Source organism: Callorhinchus milii, unplaced genomic scaffold (assembly GCF_018977255.1).
Source record: "Callorhinchus milii isolate IMCB2004 unplaced genomic scaffold, IMCB_Cmil_1.0 Scaffold12, whole genome shotgun sequence".
NCBI classification, from domain to species: domain Eukaryota; kingdom Metazoa; phylum Chordata; class Chondrichthyes; order Chimaeriformes; family Callorhinchidae; genus Callorhinchus; species Callorhinchus milii.
The window spans coordinates 12,248,639-12,264,629 of record NW_024704753.1 but is presented as its reverse complement, the minus strand read 5'-3'; the positions used below and the strand labels follow the sequence as shown (position 1 = coordinate 12,264,629).

At 42.0% G+C, this 15,991-nt stretch overlaps 1 protein-coding gene across 3 annotated transcripts in view; it reads left to right on the top strand.

Moving 5' to 3' along the window:
- Positions 1 to 15,526, top strand: part of LOC103176618 (RNA-binding protein 5) — a 29,428-nt gene extending 13,902 nt beyond the window's left edge. For 2 of the 3 annotated variants that reach the window (XM_042339475.1, XM_042339474.1), the window contains exons 10-25: positions 738 to 898; positions 2,511 to 2,608; positions 3,519 to 3,606; positions 5,115 to 5,201; positions 5,448 to 5,532; positions 6,633 to 6,730; positions 8,427 to 8,508; positions 8,646 to 8,737; positions 9,964 to 10,128; positions 11,381 to 11,530; positions 11,612 to 11,689; positions 12,545 to 12,739; positions 13,490 to 13,564; positions 13,665 to 13,765; positions 14,450 to 14,579; positions 15,040 to 15,526. In XM_042339475.1, the coding sequence (XP_042195409.1) occupies positions 738 to 898; positions 2,511 to 2,608; positions 3,519 to 3,606; positions 5,115 to 5,201; positions 5,448 to 5,532; positions 6,633 to 6,730; positions 8,427 to 8,508; positions 8,646 to 8,737; positions 9,964 to 10,128; positions 11,381 to 11,530; positions 11,612 to 11,689; positions 12,545 to 12,739; positions 13,490 to 13,564; positions 13,665 to 13,765; positions 14,450 to 14,579; positions 15,040 to 15,165 (1,811 nt within the window). In that variant the 3' untranslated portion in view covers positions 15,166 to 15,526. The remainder of the gene's footprint in view (positions 1 to 737; positions 899 to 2,510; positions 2,609 to 3,518; positions 3,607 to 5,114; positions 5,202 to 5,447; positions 5,533 to 6,632; positions 6,731 to 8,426; positions 8,509 to 8,645; positions 8,738 to 9,963; positions 10,129 to 11,380; positions 11,531 to 11,611; positions 11,690 to 12,544; positions 12,740 to 13,489; positions 13,565 to 13,664; positions 13,766 to 14,449; positions 14,580 to 15,039) is intronic. The other variant, XM_042339476.1, reaches the window with a different exon arrangement.
- Positions 15,527 to 15,991: the final 465 nt, after the last annotated feature.

Here is a 15,991-nt window from a genome sequence, read left to right as displayed (position 1 = left end):
TGTATGTTGCATCTCTTTGATGAGGCTTTCCATTCATCTGGTATGTGTAACGTACCAGAAATTTCTGAGCGCTTGATTATGCATATGACTAAGATTAAGTATTTTGGAATTTATAGCAAATTGAATAGTTAGATTACCAATCCATCTTTGAATGGAGCAGGAGGTCGTAGTCAATAGACAAAAATCCATCTGAGGGAGAGGTAAGCAATGGAATTCAATTTGTCAGAGGGCCTCCTTGCGCTCGGCAAGCTTATGCAGGGCACAGGGCAAACTTTTGCAGGGTGTAGGGCAAGCTTGCGCGGTGCCTTTGCATAGCCACAGCATGTAGGAAGTGATGTCGGTGCTGCCTTGTGGTCTTAGATATTGGACCCGTAGTATCACATTATAACAGTAATTGTGTGTGTGTTTTAATATTAATGCTATTAATATCCTAAATTCTGTGGAAAGAATGGATTTGTTGGCTGGAACGTTCTATGTTTATCTTATGTAATTTATCAATTGAAGTTAAATTGATATTTTCACTTGCCAGATTATGAATAAACAATAAGGAAATACTTGTTATTACATCATGGTTGGACTATATTTAAACTAAGGTTCTCTGAGATGGATCAAATTCATTGACCTAACCATGCTAAGTTTTTCCTCCTTGAAAGCTTTCTGAGAATTGTACATATGAGCTGGATATATGGCTTGTGCTTTACAGATTTACATAAGTTTTTTTTGTATTTTTCAAACAGCTGTCATTTTAAGAAATATTAGCCCTCATACATCAGTGGAGTGTATTTTGAGTGCACTTTCTCCATATGCCGCATTGTCTCTCTCCAACATTCGGTTAATCAAGGACAAGCAAACCCAACTGAACAGAGGCTTTGCCTTTGTACAGCTAGCTTCCATTGTGGTAAGTTTGGCTGTTTTCTCTTCATCGCCCCCCCCCGCCCCTAATAATCAGAGTTGATCGTGCATCATTTGTGATATGGTATAGGATTGAATTTTATTTCCTTTTGGAAACCATTCCCCATGCAATCCTATGCACTGGACGAACAATTTTTTCATGCTCATTCAAAAGCTTGACTGTAAGTGACCACTAAATTGTGCAAGAGTGGCTTCTCTAATTTCATTTTCATATCTCCCTATGAAGTACTACAATGTGTCCAAAAAAATGTCATGCAACACACAATTGTGTATGCAAACCTGCCCTTTGTTCAACAATACTGAGCCTTGCAGTAACAACTTTGGTAACTCAGTGTGAGCTTCCAGAAAATCCCAGGTTGGTTAAATTCAGAGCAAAGTGCTTTGCTCTGTCTCAGAGGCTCAACAATGTACTTTATTTTCTTCACTAGCCACCCCAGAGCCCCTTCTGAGATAGCCAGTTAGTGCCACATTGGACTAATTTTATCTGAGCCAGTGCTCAAATGGAGCTGGGAAGGGTCAGTGTGTAATCATATTTCTTTACTGTTAAGAACACAGCAGACTTCCATTTAGTCAGTGTATTAAATTCAAACATCTTAGAAATTAAAGCTTAATTTACCCCTGGTAACCTGAAACAGGTTACTTTTTGTACTTAGTTTTCCACAAGGGAAAGGTAGATAAACAGTGTTGCCTAATGCACAATTTCGCCCACAAACACGATCAATTCATTTTACAATATATTCTGTGAAGCTATTTGAGATGTCTCAATGGTGTGTTAAGGTGTTATATCAAATCCAAGACATTAGTCATCGTGGTTCACTATCCTGCCTGGTTCCTCAGTAGGACTTGGGAGTTGTAGGCATGTCTGGATCCCCATGAGCCAACAACACCTTCTATCCTATCTTGACAAATCCATGAAATTTACCAGTCCCTCACCAGTAGGATTTGTTGTTGGTAGTTTGTTGCAAAGTTCTTATAATTGACTGCAATATTCTATGTTGCCTTCAATATTCTAGAGAGACAGTTGAAGCAGAAAATGTTTGTTTCAAGAACAAATTAGATAGATTTCTGCCAGAAAATAATATCTTGGGATACAGTATATAGCTTGGGACACGACATGTCAAGCGACTGCCAGGATGGTGGAAGGCGAACTAGATGGTCTTCTTTCGCCTAGCAAATTCTTATGTTCTTATGTTCAATGTTTGCATTTCTTGTAAGAGAAAATGAAATGTTAGTGTTTAACCTCTGGAGGGTTTGCTGATTGTAGGTGAGTGTTCCTTAGTTTCCTTGGCCTAAAGTGTAGAAGAAATATATACAATTCAAATTTACTTGTGATATTTGGTGTGAATCTTGAAAGCCACCATTTTTTATTAACCTGTATCAAAGCTGTATACCATTGCCAAATTTTAAAATACAGCTGTCCAAAGAAAGGAATCAAACCCTTAAAAGAATGCAACTATCAAACATCGCAGAGGAACTGGAATCTTTGCGGTGCCTTCCTTCCCCACTACCCCAGTGGTACTGCTCCTCATGACCCAATTGAGAAGTTTAATGTAACCAAATTGACGACTCGCTGTTTCCTCCCCTTCTGCAACTTACAGGAGGCGTCTCAGCTTCTTCAGATACTCCAGTCCTTACAGCCACCTCTGAGCATTGATGGCAAAACTATTGGTGTTGATTTTGCAAAGAGTGCAAGGAAGTAAGTAACTGACCTTGTAACTGAACTGGTTTAGCTTTGGACTGCCACCGTCACCGATCACTCCTATTGCAAAAAGTCCTCCCATGAACATAATGGATCAATTTCACTCCGATACAGGCATCAGGAGGTGCATGACGGTGGCCTGGGGATGACATTCCTCAGATTTTTTTTCCCGCTTCCTCTGTGAGATGTCATCTAATCTGTTGACATTTGATCCACATTTAACATTGTTGAGACTAAGAATTGAGGAGTTGGGGGATTGAATCAGTTCGGCCACACTGGTATTACATGATGGTAAACCATCGTACTCAAATACCATCTTAAAATTTTTTGTCAGAAAATTGTCCATGCCAACACATATCCCAAACTGAAAGGATGGCTTGGAGACAGTATCAATGTTGCTCGATAGCCAACCTCTTAGATATGCAGGAGCAGGCCTGAGGTGGCTGGCTCTTGAGTCTGGCTTCTACTTCATGGTTTCCAATAGTTAACAGAGGTTGGAAGTTTCACTGTGACAGGAATATTTTGTGAAAAGTCTCTGGTGCAATCATTGTATGTGTTCCACACACCTCATGTATGATGTTTTGTTGAAACAAAATATTATTTTCTCTTCCCGTTACTGAAAATGCAGCTAAGATCAGGAAAGTTGCCTTGGTTCTGATCTTGTTATATCTGAGCAGTCTGACCAATCCACTGTTCCAAATGACAGTGATTTAATGCCATCAGTACTATTTCTTGGTCCATCTGCCAAATCGTGAACTTTATTGGACAGACTCGAGAACTCTTGCTGCATTCTCCATGTAATTGGGGCTGGATTTGTTCATTAGCGGCCTGGTCACAATCATCCTCAGCCATATAGATTGGTAACTATGAACATTTTAAGACTTATGGAACTTGCTTTCATGTACAGGGATCTCTTTACCGCCGATGGAAACCGAGTCAGTGCCATGACTGTTGCAAGTACAGCCATCGCTGCAGCTCAGTGGTCGTCCAGCCAGGTAGGATTTTCTTCTCAAAATCAATGTGATTAATGCAGTATCTTTTTAAGTTAAGCCTTATTTTCCAAATAGTTCTGTTGGGCTAGAGATAATTAATGTGAAGTAAAAAGCAAGGTATACAGTTTCACTTCAGTGGTGTAGGACTGAAGTATTTGTTAATGGTCAAGAACTCCATTATTAATAGATTAAGAGCTCATTGTTCTTTACAACAACAACAAGATTGCATTTATAGAGCGCCTTTCACGTCGGGAGGACGTCCCAAGGCGCTGGACAGTTGGGTCGGGGGGGAAATGGTCAGGGTGAGGGGAGGGAAGGGAGGGAGTGAGGAAGGGGTAGAGAGTCGAGTGGGGAGCTGAAGGCACGGTCAAAGAGAAAGGTCTTGAGAACGGCCTTCAAGGAAGAAAGGGAGGAAGTGGCGAAGGCACTGGGGGATGGAGTTCCAGAGCCATGGGGCTGAGAGGCTGAAAGCCCGGCCACCGATGGTAGGGTGGTTAGGGCGGGGGATGTACAGCAGACCGGAGCCAGAGGAACGGAGGGTACGGGCAGGTACGTGGGGGGATAGTAGGTCGAAGAGGTAGGAGAGTGCAAGGCCGTGAATGGCCTTGTAGGTGAGGATGAGGATCTTGAATTCGATCCTCTGGGGGATGGGGAGCCAGTGGAGGCGAGCGAGGGTGGGAGTGATGTGGTCCCGAAGTCTGGTGCGGGACAGTACACGAGCTGCAGAGTTCTGAATGACCTGCAGTGTGGAGGGAGGTGCTGGGAAGGCCGGCGAGGAGAGAGTTCCCATAGTCCAGCCTTGAGGTGATAAAGGCGTGGACCAGTGTTTCAGCAGCATGAGGGGTGAGGTAGTGCCGTAGTCTGCCGATGTTCTTTACCATCAAGAGTGGCGAAAAAGTGGGACTGATTACATACAGCTGTATTTTTGTGCACGTGGATAAATAGAATCTTGGAATATGTTTTAGGATAGTTGCTTGTCGATCCTTGCGGTCAGAGAATATGTGTTTCCATGCGTATAGTCGTGGAAGAGAAGTATTCGGATAACCCCCAACTCTATCTCTCTGCCTCCACCCTTTGCTCCAGGACCACTGCTGTCCGGACGGAATGTCTGTTAGATGAGAGTTAACTTTCTTCAGTTGAATGTTAACAAGACCGAAGCTCTCCTGATTGGCTCAACGCCTCCGCAACTGTCCTTTCTACCCCACATCCGTGCCATGACCCGCTCTGCTTTCCCCCACATCCGCAACATTGTCCAACTACACCACTGCCTCGCCCCTCAAGCCAGAGACCCTCATACATGCATTCATTACATCTATTGATTACATCATTCAATTCACGACTGTTTGTGGGACACTGCTGTGCGCAATTGGCTGGCGTGTTTCACCCCAAAATACATAGTCACTACACTTTACAGCATATTCTTTACAAAGTGATTCACAGGCTCTCAAATCATTTATTCCCAATTGCTGATGTATTTTCTGCTTTTGATGTCCAATTTCTCAATGTTAAAGGTCCAGCAGGTTTCAGACACATTGAACTTGGATTACAACTACCTCCAACAGTCTGGACATGATGGCTATGGTCAACATTACGCACAGGTATGTATGAGTTTCAGGGTCCTCTCATGGAGGATGATTGAGTAATATTGAGGAGTGAGTGGCATCTGAAAACGAAGAAGTACAAACCCCCAGCCCCCCAACAAAATTGATTTAACAGACAGCTGATCTGCAGTTTCAAATTACGTGAAGCTTTTCTTGTTGGTATTGCACATAGTATCTTCAATGTATTATGTAAATGCAATCTTAAATAACGCTCTAACTATAAAGTGTGCATGACTGTTACAGTACTCGCAAGAATATCCGTACTTTCCACACACCTCTGTGGAGCAACAACCACCGGTCACTTATCAGGCAGCGGCAACTCTCACAGGTAGGATGTCCAGTGTTCCCTTTTGAAATGAGAAGCTAAATCCTATGCTTTTGTGTCTGCTGAGCAATTCAGCAGATCAGCTACAACTCAGATTACTTGAGGGATGGCAAATTTGAGTCCTAAGAAATAGCTAGTTGACATAAATCTTGCATGTGGTTGTCAGTTCTGATTATAAATATTGCAATAAATTGAATTGGGCTTGCTTTTTTTTGGTTTGGTAAGCAGTAATTGCTCTCTTGTATACCTAAAATAAGCACTTAACAACACTTAATACCAGAATGCTACCACAGCCACTGATACAGATAGTTTTGTAACTGAATAAATTCACAGGTGGTTTCATAGTTATTCTGTAGCTAATTTCTACTTTAGAAAAGCTCCAAAATGTATGTCCAGATGTTACAAAACTGAACTTGTACAACATACTTGTAATAACCTTCTTGTGGTCATTGTCATCATGTTTAGTGCTATTCAGATGTACTATTCCTAAATCCAATTCGTACACTGATTTAAATTTTCACTTCAAGCCTGCTGTTACTTTATCCATCTTAATAAACCTGCTAGTTTGTATTGCCATGCTGTTTTTCTTTACTTTAAAGATTGCCAACTAGAAAAAATAAGTTGCTGATCTAGTTCGTAAAAATGCTGAGAAGCTTGTTGATGTAAGCAGGGTTTTTAAATGGATGTGAACTATAAAACTGGAGCACATAGGTTTAAAATGTACAATCCTAGAGCTTGGAAAGATTCTCTTCTCTGCTCCTCCTACTTACCTCCATGTCAGCGTGCCCACACACCAACAATACTTTTTTGGGATGGAGATTATTTGTAGAGGGCAAGATTGGTTAGAGGAGATGTGGAAAATTATTGTGGAATTTTGGATCGATTACTTTTGAGTATCAGGAACAATATGCAAAACTATCTACAGGAGAGGAAATTCCAGTGAAATAATGAGGTAGGCTTTGTGTCATCTGGTAGGAGTGGACTTAGGGGTTGAATAGCCTTTTCTATGTTTTCTAACATTGCGGCTTTACTTTTGGTTTTCACTTGAGTCAAAGAATGCAATTACTAGACTCGATATTAATATCAGGTTTGATTTGATTTAGCTCCTGCTGTTAGCACATCCCCAAATGCTACCACATCACAAGCTCAAGGTGCTCCAGTGTATTCAGGACGTGCACAGAGCTACCAGCAAAGTGCTCAGGTAAGGTACCATTGGTATACATATCTTTTCTACTTTCCCCAGCCAATTCTATTGCATCTTCCTCAAATGTGTCTTCACTTAGTACAGTATTCAACTAAGATGCAGATGAACTGTGTGCACTGACAGTGCGCAAGTTAGGCGTCAGGATCAACTCACATCTGTTCTTCCTACCCCATATTCGGTTCCTGACCAGGACCGCCTTCTTCCAGCTATGCCATATTACCTGCCTCTGACCGTACCTTACCTAGATTCAGCTGAAATACTCTTCCGTGTGTTTATCACCTCCCGCCTCGACTACCCAATTGCCCTCCTCGCTGGTCTCCCCAGTTCCACCATCCATAAAATCCAGCTAATCCAAAATTCCGCCACCATACTAAACTCCGTACCCCCATCATACCAGTTCTAGACAGGCTCTATCGCCGAACTAATGAATTTTAAGATCCTCGCTCTCGTTTTCAAATCCTTTCATGCTCTGGCACCTCCCTACCTCCTTACTCTTCAACCCGCTACCTCCGATCGACTGGCTCCGGCCTCCTGCATGTTCCTCGTGCTACACCATTGGTAACATTTTCAAGACTGAGGTTGGATAGATGTTTGTTAGGTCAGGGTATTAAGGGATATGGGGCAAGGGCGGGAAAATGAGATACAGATCAGCCATACGTATACCGCATACTCACCGGTACTAAACTCCGTACCCCCATCACACCAGTTCTAGCTGAGCTCCACTGGCTCCCAGTCACCAAATGGGTCGATTTCAAAATCCTTGCACTCGTTTCCAAATCCCTACATGCTCTGGCACCTCCCTATCTCCCTCTCCCATCTGCTTATACCCCAACCCACTGCCTCCACTTGACTGGCTCTGGCCTTCTGCATGTACCTCATGCCCTCTGTTCCACCATTGGTGGCTGTGCTATCAGCCACTACGCCCTGCCTCTGGAACACCTCCTGTATCTGTCCACCTTGCCTCTTCCTTCCCCATTTTCAGATCGAGGCTGAAGACCTTCCTCTTCAACTGCCTGCGGTCATCTTTTGCCCCCACTCCCGGCTTGGTGCCGTGCTCCGCCACTGTCGCGTGCTCTGGGGGACTATCCTGTGTGAGGAGTGCTATGTAAATGCAAGTTGTTGTAGATGTTATATTGCTTCTCGTGGAGGGGCTCTCTGCTTTAGTAAACACGATATATATATTCTTACAAAGAATTCACAATGATGGCATAAACTGTTAGTGACCAGTCTAGACCGGCCATTGGGCCCATCCAGTGCTTATAATCCAGTGCTTATAGTCCATCCTAGTCCGTCCCTTATTCCAGCCGTTTCTCTGTATCCCTCAACTTTATTCTCCTTCAACCATGTGTCTCCAGTCTTTTTTTTAATGTGCACACAGCTGCCGTCTGACTGTCGGAGGATTCCACACTCACACAACTCTCTGTGGAGAATGTTCCTCCTAATCCCATTCTGGACTCCCAGTTAACAATGTGATGAAATGCATGAATACTTTTAAGAGAGAAAGGAAATTGTTGAAAAGGCATGGTCACCAGCTGTGTTCCAGGGCTTCCAACGTCCTTGTTACAGTTTCATTGTCCATTATTACTATTGCCTTGTTAGATATTTTTAAATAATCTAAGTTTATGTATCTAAGAAGTGAAGATGAGGAGAAAGGACTAATCAGTACAATTAATCAATGAATTTTTGTTTCCAGCAGGCAGAAGATGAACATCCATCGACAACTGTTAATCAAACAGGCATGGGTCAAGCTGGCAGTTCCTCTGAGTCCAAATACTGTAAGAAATGGCTTTAAAACAAAGTTATCAGCTTCCAAAATTGAATTGGTTTTCTTATCTGGAAAAGGATTGATAATTTTAGTGTAATTTTTAAGAGGGATTTCTGCCTGGAATAATTTACTTTTTATGTTTTAAAGCTGCCCCAGATGTATCAAGTTACCAGTACGATGAAACGTCTGGATTTTACTATGATCCACAGACTGGCTTATACTATGATGTCAACTCACAGGTAAAAAACACTACTACTAAAATTATAATTGTTCTGGTTAATTTGTTTTTATCACATCACTGTTTGTTTGTTGTACCTCTCTATCTGTGACCAGGGCTCCCTCTGCCTCCTCATCCTTTTGGACCTCTCCACCACAGTCGATCATGCCTTCCTCCTCCACCGCCTCTCCTCCATCATCCACCTCAGTGGGACCGCACTCGCTTGGTTCGAGTCCTACCTCACAAAACCACCAGCACTACATTTCTGCAAATGGCTTTTCTTCTTGCTTCCAGCCAGTCACCTGCGGGGTACTCCAAGACTCCATCCTTGGCCCCCTTCTCTTCCTCATCTATATGCTCCCTCTCGGTGATGTCATCCGCAGACGCGGGTTTAACTTCCACGTGTATGCGGATGACACTCAACTCGACTTTTCCACCTCCACCTGCGACCCCCAGTCCCCCTGATGTTCTGTCAGCTCCACCGACGTCTTATGTCCCATGGTTCAGACCTCCTCAACCTACCCGACATGTCCTAAAAACTCTCCGAATCCGAGCGCAACTTAGGCCCCAGTTATCCTTCCTCCCTCACATCCGCTCCTTGACCAGCACCGCTTTCTTCCACCTCCGCCACATTGCCCGGCTCCGACAATACCTCATGCCAAAAGCTGCCGAAACCCTTGTCCATGCCTTTGTCACCTCTCGGCTGGACTACTCTGAAGTCCTCCTCGCCGGGCTCCCCTCCTCCACTATTCACTAAATCCAGCTTATTCAAAACTCCACCGCCCGCATTCTTACCCACACCAAACTTTTTACCCCAATTACTCTAGTCCTTGCCAAACTCCATTGCCTCCCTGTCGCAGAGCGGATCGACTTCAAGATCCTCACTCTAGTGTTTACATTCCTCCATTCCTTGGTCACTCCCTATCTCTTTAACCTCCTCTCTCCCCACAGCAGTACCTGCTGCCTCCCCTCTACTGAGTCCGGCTTTCTCTGTGTCCCCCAAATCCTCCACTCTACCATCGTGTTGAATGTGTCTGTCAAGGTTCCCACTGTAAACTGGCATGAATCTGTGTCGGACCATTTCAGTGTGAAGGCTTTTGGGCAGTCAGTTACTAAGGCTTCATTGTGAATGCTTTTAGTGCTTCAGCTATAATAAATAGTATGCAGTTGGGTGACCCTATTAGTATAATGTTGATACCCGATACTACTGACAGCTTGTTTTTGAAACTTTCATTTTGCTTGTTTCAGTACTACTACAATTCACAGACTCAGCAGTACCTGTACTGGGACAAGGAAAAGCAGAAGTACCTTCCTGCCTCAGAATACACTGCACAGCAGAACGCCTCTGCTGGCGCAGCAAATAAAGATGGCAAAGAGAAGAAAGAGAAGCCCAAGAGTAAAACTGCTCAGCAAGTAAGGAACCTTTATAGAACTGACAGCAGGCATCAGTAATGAGCACTTCCTGAAGCATAAAAGTTGTGTTTGAACTTGCTTCCACAGGTGGGATTCTTTGAAATTGTGCAGTTTCTCGAGAATCTTGTTTACTGGAGTGAATGCTCATTTACCAAGCTAGACTTAGGGCACAGCACACCTTGGCTGATGCACCCACATGTACCTTATCGTCACTGTGCACCTCCTTTGGCAAATCAAGGAATAGTGTATTAGCAATATGAGCCCATGTCCTAGCAGTCCTGCATGTTTTCACTTTTACTTCTATTTATTGTCTGCACTTTCACTCAGTGGTGTTAGGGCTAAGGTTAGACTATTGTGGGCTTAAACCTCACATTGTGATTTGAGCTTCAGTGCAGTAGGGGAGGAACACTGCATTGTCAGAGGCGTTGTCTTTCGCTTGAGCTATTTTTAAATGAAGGTCCCATTTTTCTGTTCAGATGGATTTTAAAGATACTTTGAGAAGAGAAAGGAGTTTCTCCTAGCCAACAATCCAACAGTTGAGCATTCGCCCACACAAAGTACACAGTCACACAACTTTAACCTGTGAAGTACTTTGAGATGTCTTGACATACTAAGAATCTATATGGAGTCCTGTAGCATATTGGTTAGAGCACTTTACCTTGTAAGAGAGAGGACCCGTGTTCAAATCCTGGGCAGAGTGAAACCTCCGCAAATTTCCTTACTCCACACGCCTGTTTACCTAGCAGCATTTAGGAACATGGATGTTAAGTCACTTGGCAGATCAATTTCTGGTGTAATAATCCCTTAAAAAAAATAAGAATTTGGTCACTCAATCCATTAACTGTGTGGGACACTGCTGTGCGCAATTGGCTGCCATGTTTCGCCCACAAAATATACAGTCAGTTCACTTTACAGTGTATTTTGTGTACCGCTTTGAGACGTCTCAACAATGTTATAAGGCACTATATCAAATGAAAGGATAGTTATCATTCACTCCATGACTTTGAGGGATCTTCTTGAGGCAAATGACCATTTAATTTGCCTACAAACAGAATCACTTATAAGTAATGATCTTCTTAGACATTAATGATCTGTGAAGTGTACTGAAACATTTAACTACCAAATAAGGCTCTTAAAAGTATGCAGATTTTGTTTTTGAGTGTAACACGCATACCATGTGAAAAAGTGTTGTATACGTTTTGCTTTCTTGATCAAGAGAATGGTCGTGGCTTAACAATGTTATTTATATCAGATTGCCAAAGACATGGAGCGATGGGCTAAGAGTTTGAACAAACAGAAAGAAAACTTCAAAACTAGCTTTCTGCCACTGAGCGCACTCAAAGAAGATGAGCGAAAGGAGGCTGCAGCGGCTGATGCTGGCTTTTTCTTGTTTGAGAAAAAGGTTTGTGAATCTTTCCATTGGAAGATTATTCCACTGGTAAGTCACAACGTTACTCTAAATGTTTTGTTATAATTACAACAGGGTGCTTTTCCAGAAAGACTGCAAGTTCCAATGGAAGCCATGAAGAGATCTGCGGACGATGAGGACTACATGTTAAAGGTTGGGAAATATCAACATATTTGCTGCTTTATAGAATGCTGACAGTTTAGAAATGGTCTGCAAGGCTGCCTTAGCTCTTTGAGTTAGCTCGATGGGTGGGAAGAATATTCAGGTTAGCGCGATTACAGCACCATGCAGCTGGTAGGTGTATAAGTCACTACTATTTACAGTAAACCTGGGAAGCATTTTGAGATGTGCTTCTGACATGAAAGGCATTGTATCAAATACAAGGTTTTGTTATCACGTATATGGGGGGGGAGGGCTTTAATTCTGCAGCTATGAAAGGAGGGGTCACAGCTGACCCTCTGGAATGCTGCTCGGAAGCCGGAACTGAATTTGTTGTAACTATTTAATCCTATTCTCTACCATCCCCCCCCCCCCCCCCCCAACATCTTTTCAGATTATTTTCCTTTAAGTGTTTATATAATTGTCTTTTGTATATGCTTCTATTGACCGAGCTTTAACAACCATATATGATTAAGCATTCTAAATTCGAATAGCCCTCTGATTCGGAGGAAATTATTAATTTAATGATTTATTAATTTGACTGGATTAGTGCAAGTTCTAGAATTACTCCTGGGAGAGCAAGCAGGTACAGGGGCGCTGGGTTCTGGTGCTGACTCGTTCTACACATTTTCAATTGCTCAATTCAGGGGGAAAGGACAACAAAGCAAAAAGATAACACCCAGGAGAGTGCATACATTGAGTCGCAATGTAAATTTACAATTTTCTTCTGGTTATGGTTAAAGGCAGAATTTGATTGGTTCAAGTGGCTTATGTGAAGTATACTACGGGATCAACCAAGGTGATTTTATATATTTGAAACTTACTTTTGTGCTTTCCTTTAATTTTCAGAGGAAAACAAGCCCACCACATGCTCTTGTTGCAGCTTACAGTGGAGAAAGTGACACGGAAGAAGAGCAAGAAAAGACTGAAGATGGAGATGAGAACCTGACAGATTGGAAGAAAATGGCCTGTCTGTTGTGCAGAAGACAGTTCCCTAATAAAGAGGCACTCATTAGACACCAGCAACTTTCTGACCTGCACAAGGTACAATCTTACAACTGATCAAATAATAGTAAATCTCTACCTGACTTCTGGAGATGCAGGTCCTAAACACATCTAGAGTTAAGGGTCCCAAGCCTCAAGAGAAATTTGGTTGGACATTCAAACTTATTTGGTCATCAGCCCACAGCTCTGTGGTGTAGCTACAGATATGGATTTGAAGATCCTGAAACCTCTGGTCCTCCAAGATGAAGGATTCCTCATTGACTAATTCTAGTTTGTGGGTTATAATAATAATCCTTGCATTTGATACAGTGCCTTTTCACGTCGTTGAGGCGTCTCAAAGTGTTTCACAGAATGTATTGTAAAGTGAACTGACTATATTTTGTGGGTTAAGAATGAACAGTTAAGTATGTTACACAAGGAAAGGATTCTAGTTGAATAGTTAGATTTGTGAATTCAATCGTGAGAATGTGGATTGTAGCTGTAAAATGGCACATTAATTAGAGGTTACCTCATTAGTAGCTGTCAGATATTTACACGTGGGAGCAAGTAATGTCTTTGACAAGACTTATGGTTGGAACCAATTAATGAAATATAACTAAACCTATTGGATTCTCGTGCTTTTTTGTTTATACCACTAGTGTATCACTAAGGATATAGGTTAGATGAAAATGTAAAATACAATGGCTTTTGAGACAGCATAGGAAAGTGATTGAGTAATCCCAATAATGGAATTCTTTTTGAATAGGCTTTCAATGGCTAAAATGCTATTTTTTTCTTCCATCAATGAAGCAAAATCTAGAGATTCACAGAAGATCAAAAATGTCTGATAAAGAACTTGAAGCTTTGGAGAAGACTGAAAGAGAGGTAAGATCAGACAATCACAGCAGGGGAAGGAAACCAGCCTCCAGCCATGAATATTGCAGTGTGTTCAAAGTGCTAAATGTACCTTTAACTTTTTCCCTAGATGAAGTACAGAGACAGAGCAGCAGAAAGGAGAGAGAAATATGGAATACCAGAGCCTCCAGAACCCAAGAGGAAGAAGTTCTTTCCCCCCCAAGCAGTGGTGTAAGTATAAATTTCCCTTATGCTGTAGGGCTCCCATAAAGTATGCATTATTACCCAAGAAATATCTTCAAGTGAAGTACTTAGGACTTTGGCCAAATAGTCCTCTTTTACTGACCATTAGAGCAAATGAAATGTGCCTGAGTGACATTGGTGAATCCCCTTTCCCAGTCTGCTTTGTGTACTTTTTGTCTGGTCTTGACCTTGGCTGACAAAGAGCAATCTATACCCATGTGTTCTGAAGTCAATGTTACATGATGCAAGACACCAGGGCCCAAAGGGCGATCCTCCAAGTTCAGGAATTGCCTGGTAGTGTCTACTCCCCACTGGAGGGAATGCCAGTTACTCACTTTATTCCCTCCTTGTGAGAAAGCATTTCATTTTTCTCTTCCCATCTCCTCAAACTAGCTGCTATTGGGCATTTTCCCCCGAATTGATCTTACAAACTTATTTATTCATTCTCTTATTCTCCATGTATAACAGGTTATTTCCAACTGCATCTCACGTTGAATTGCATGAAGGCATTTTCCTTTTAAGAACTTCCTGTTGCCCAGTGTGACCCTTCCTTCTTGTTTGGCTACAAATCTTACAATAACAAATATTAATAAAGAAATGTTTTTCTCAGGAATAGTGAAAAGGTCTTTGAAAGATCTTTGAAAGATTTATAAGTTTCTCAACATTTTGCAGTGATTTTGAGCAGCCAACTAAAGATGGTATTGGCAGTGACAATATTGGAAGCCGGATGTTGCAAGCCATGGGCTGGAAAGAAGGTTCAGGACTTGGGCGGAATCAACAAGGCATTACAGCTCCTATTGAGGCAAGTTATTCAACTACACTTGGAAGTCTTAAGTTGTATTTCTAAGTTTCAATAGCACTAATGCCTAATGGTCATTTTTCGGGTGATGTGTTTAGCAACAGAATATCAGAATCCTCTGTGAATATCAGAATCCTGTTTTTCTGGTTTCTGTGCCTGGTGGATCCTCAGTTCTCCTTGGCTCATTTTGGCTCATCGACAGGACTTGGAGGGGCAAAGCTTCTTCGCAATCACCAGTCAGAATGGGTTCAAATTATTGATTTACTAGTACTACTGTTAGAGTTGGGGGTGAGGTGCTCTCCTTTGTCACGGCACAGGGGCTGCTGAATGTGCTGGGGAAATAATGAAAAATAAAGAAGATCGGAAGCTTCTTGGTTTCTCAGGTAGTTGCACTAAATGTGAATGGATTTTAAGATGGACAACACTGAAAAACTAATCTGATCATATCTTGTGTTAATAATAGGCTCAGTTGAGGATGAAGGGAGCTGGACTGGGAACTCGTGGAAGCTCATATGGCGTGTCCACTGCAGATACCTATAAAGATGCCGTTCGAAAAGCCATGTTTGCCAGATTCTCTGAAATGGAGTAGTGTGGGTTGTTCTGGTCATGTAGATAATGTAATTAATACTATCATTGTTTTGTTGTGCCAAGAAAGAATGTTTTCGAGTCAACTTTTCACTTTTTCTGTGTTGGTTAAATTCGTCAGTTTAACAAAAAGAACAAATTGAATTCTCGTCTTAAATTATGACCTTGTAAGCTAGCATGTGGAATGCTAGAGGGAGTGAGATGCAAGTGTAAGATTTGTTATGTGTGAATTTGTTACAAAAATCAGTAACATGTACATTCTGTATGATACTCTATGCTCTTTGTACAGATTCTGTCTTGGAGTTTCAATCCTTATTATTTGGGGTCTTTCCCTCCACCCCCCAAAATAAATTCAGTGCTAGTAACCTTGGCTAGTAACCTTGTGAGTTATTTGACTCTTATTGTGGCCATTTGACAAAAGTTTATTGGCATTGCAGTACTTGAAACTGGGTTAACTGCCACCCTCTGCAGGGGCTACAGCAGAAGACATGAATTTTTCGAAATCATGAGACATTGTGATAACACAGGTAATTTTTCAGTTTGTGTAAGTGAGGTCGGTGTTTAAAAGTTAGGCAGAGAAGTTAATAGATACTTCATAAATAAAGAATGTGGAAGAAGTGTTGGCAAATGGGTTTTCTACAAAATAGTCACTGCACTTCACAGTAAATCCAGGGAAGTGCTTTGAGAAGTCCTGCTGATGTGAAATACAAGGGTTATTATTAATAAAAATATAAAAAGCTGCTGTGATCTGAAAAAAACGCATTGAATGACTTGGTCTTGCACCTATATTCCTGGAATGCATTACCTCCCAGATGAATTACTTCCTGACA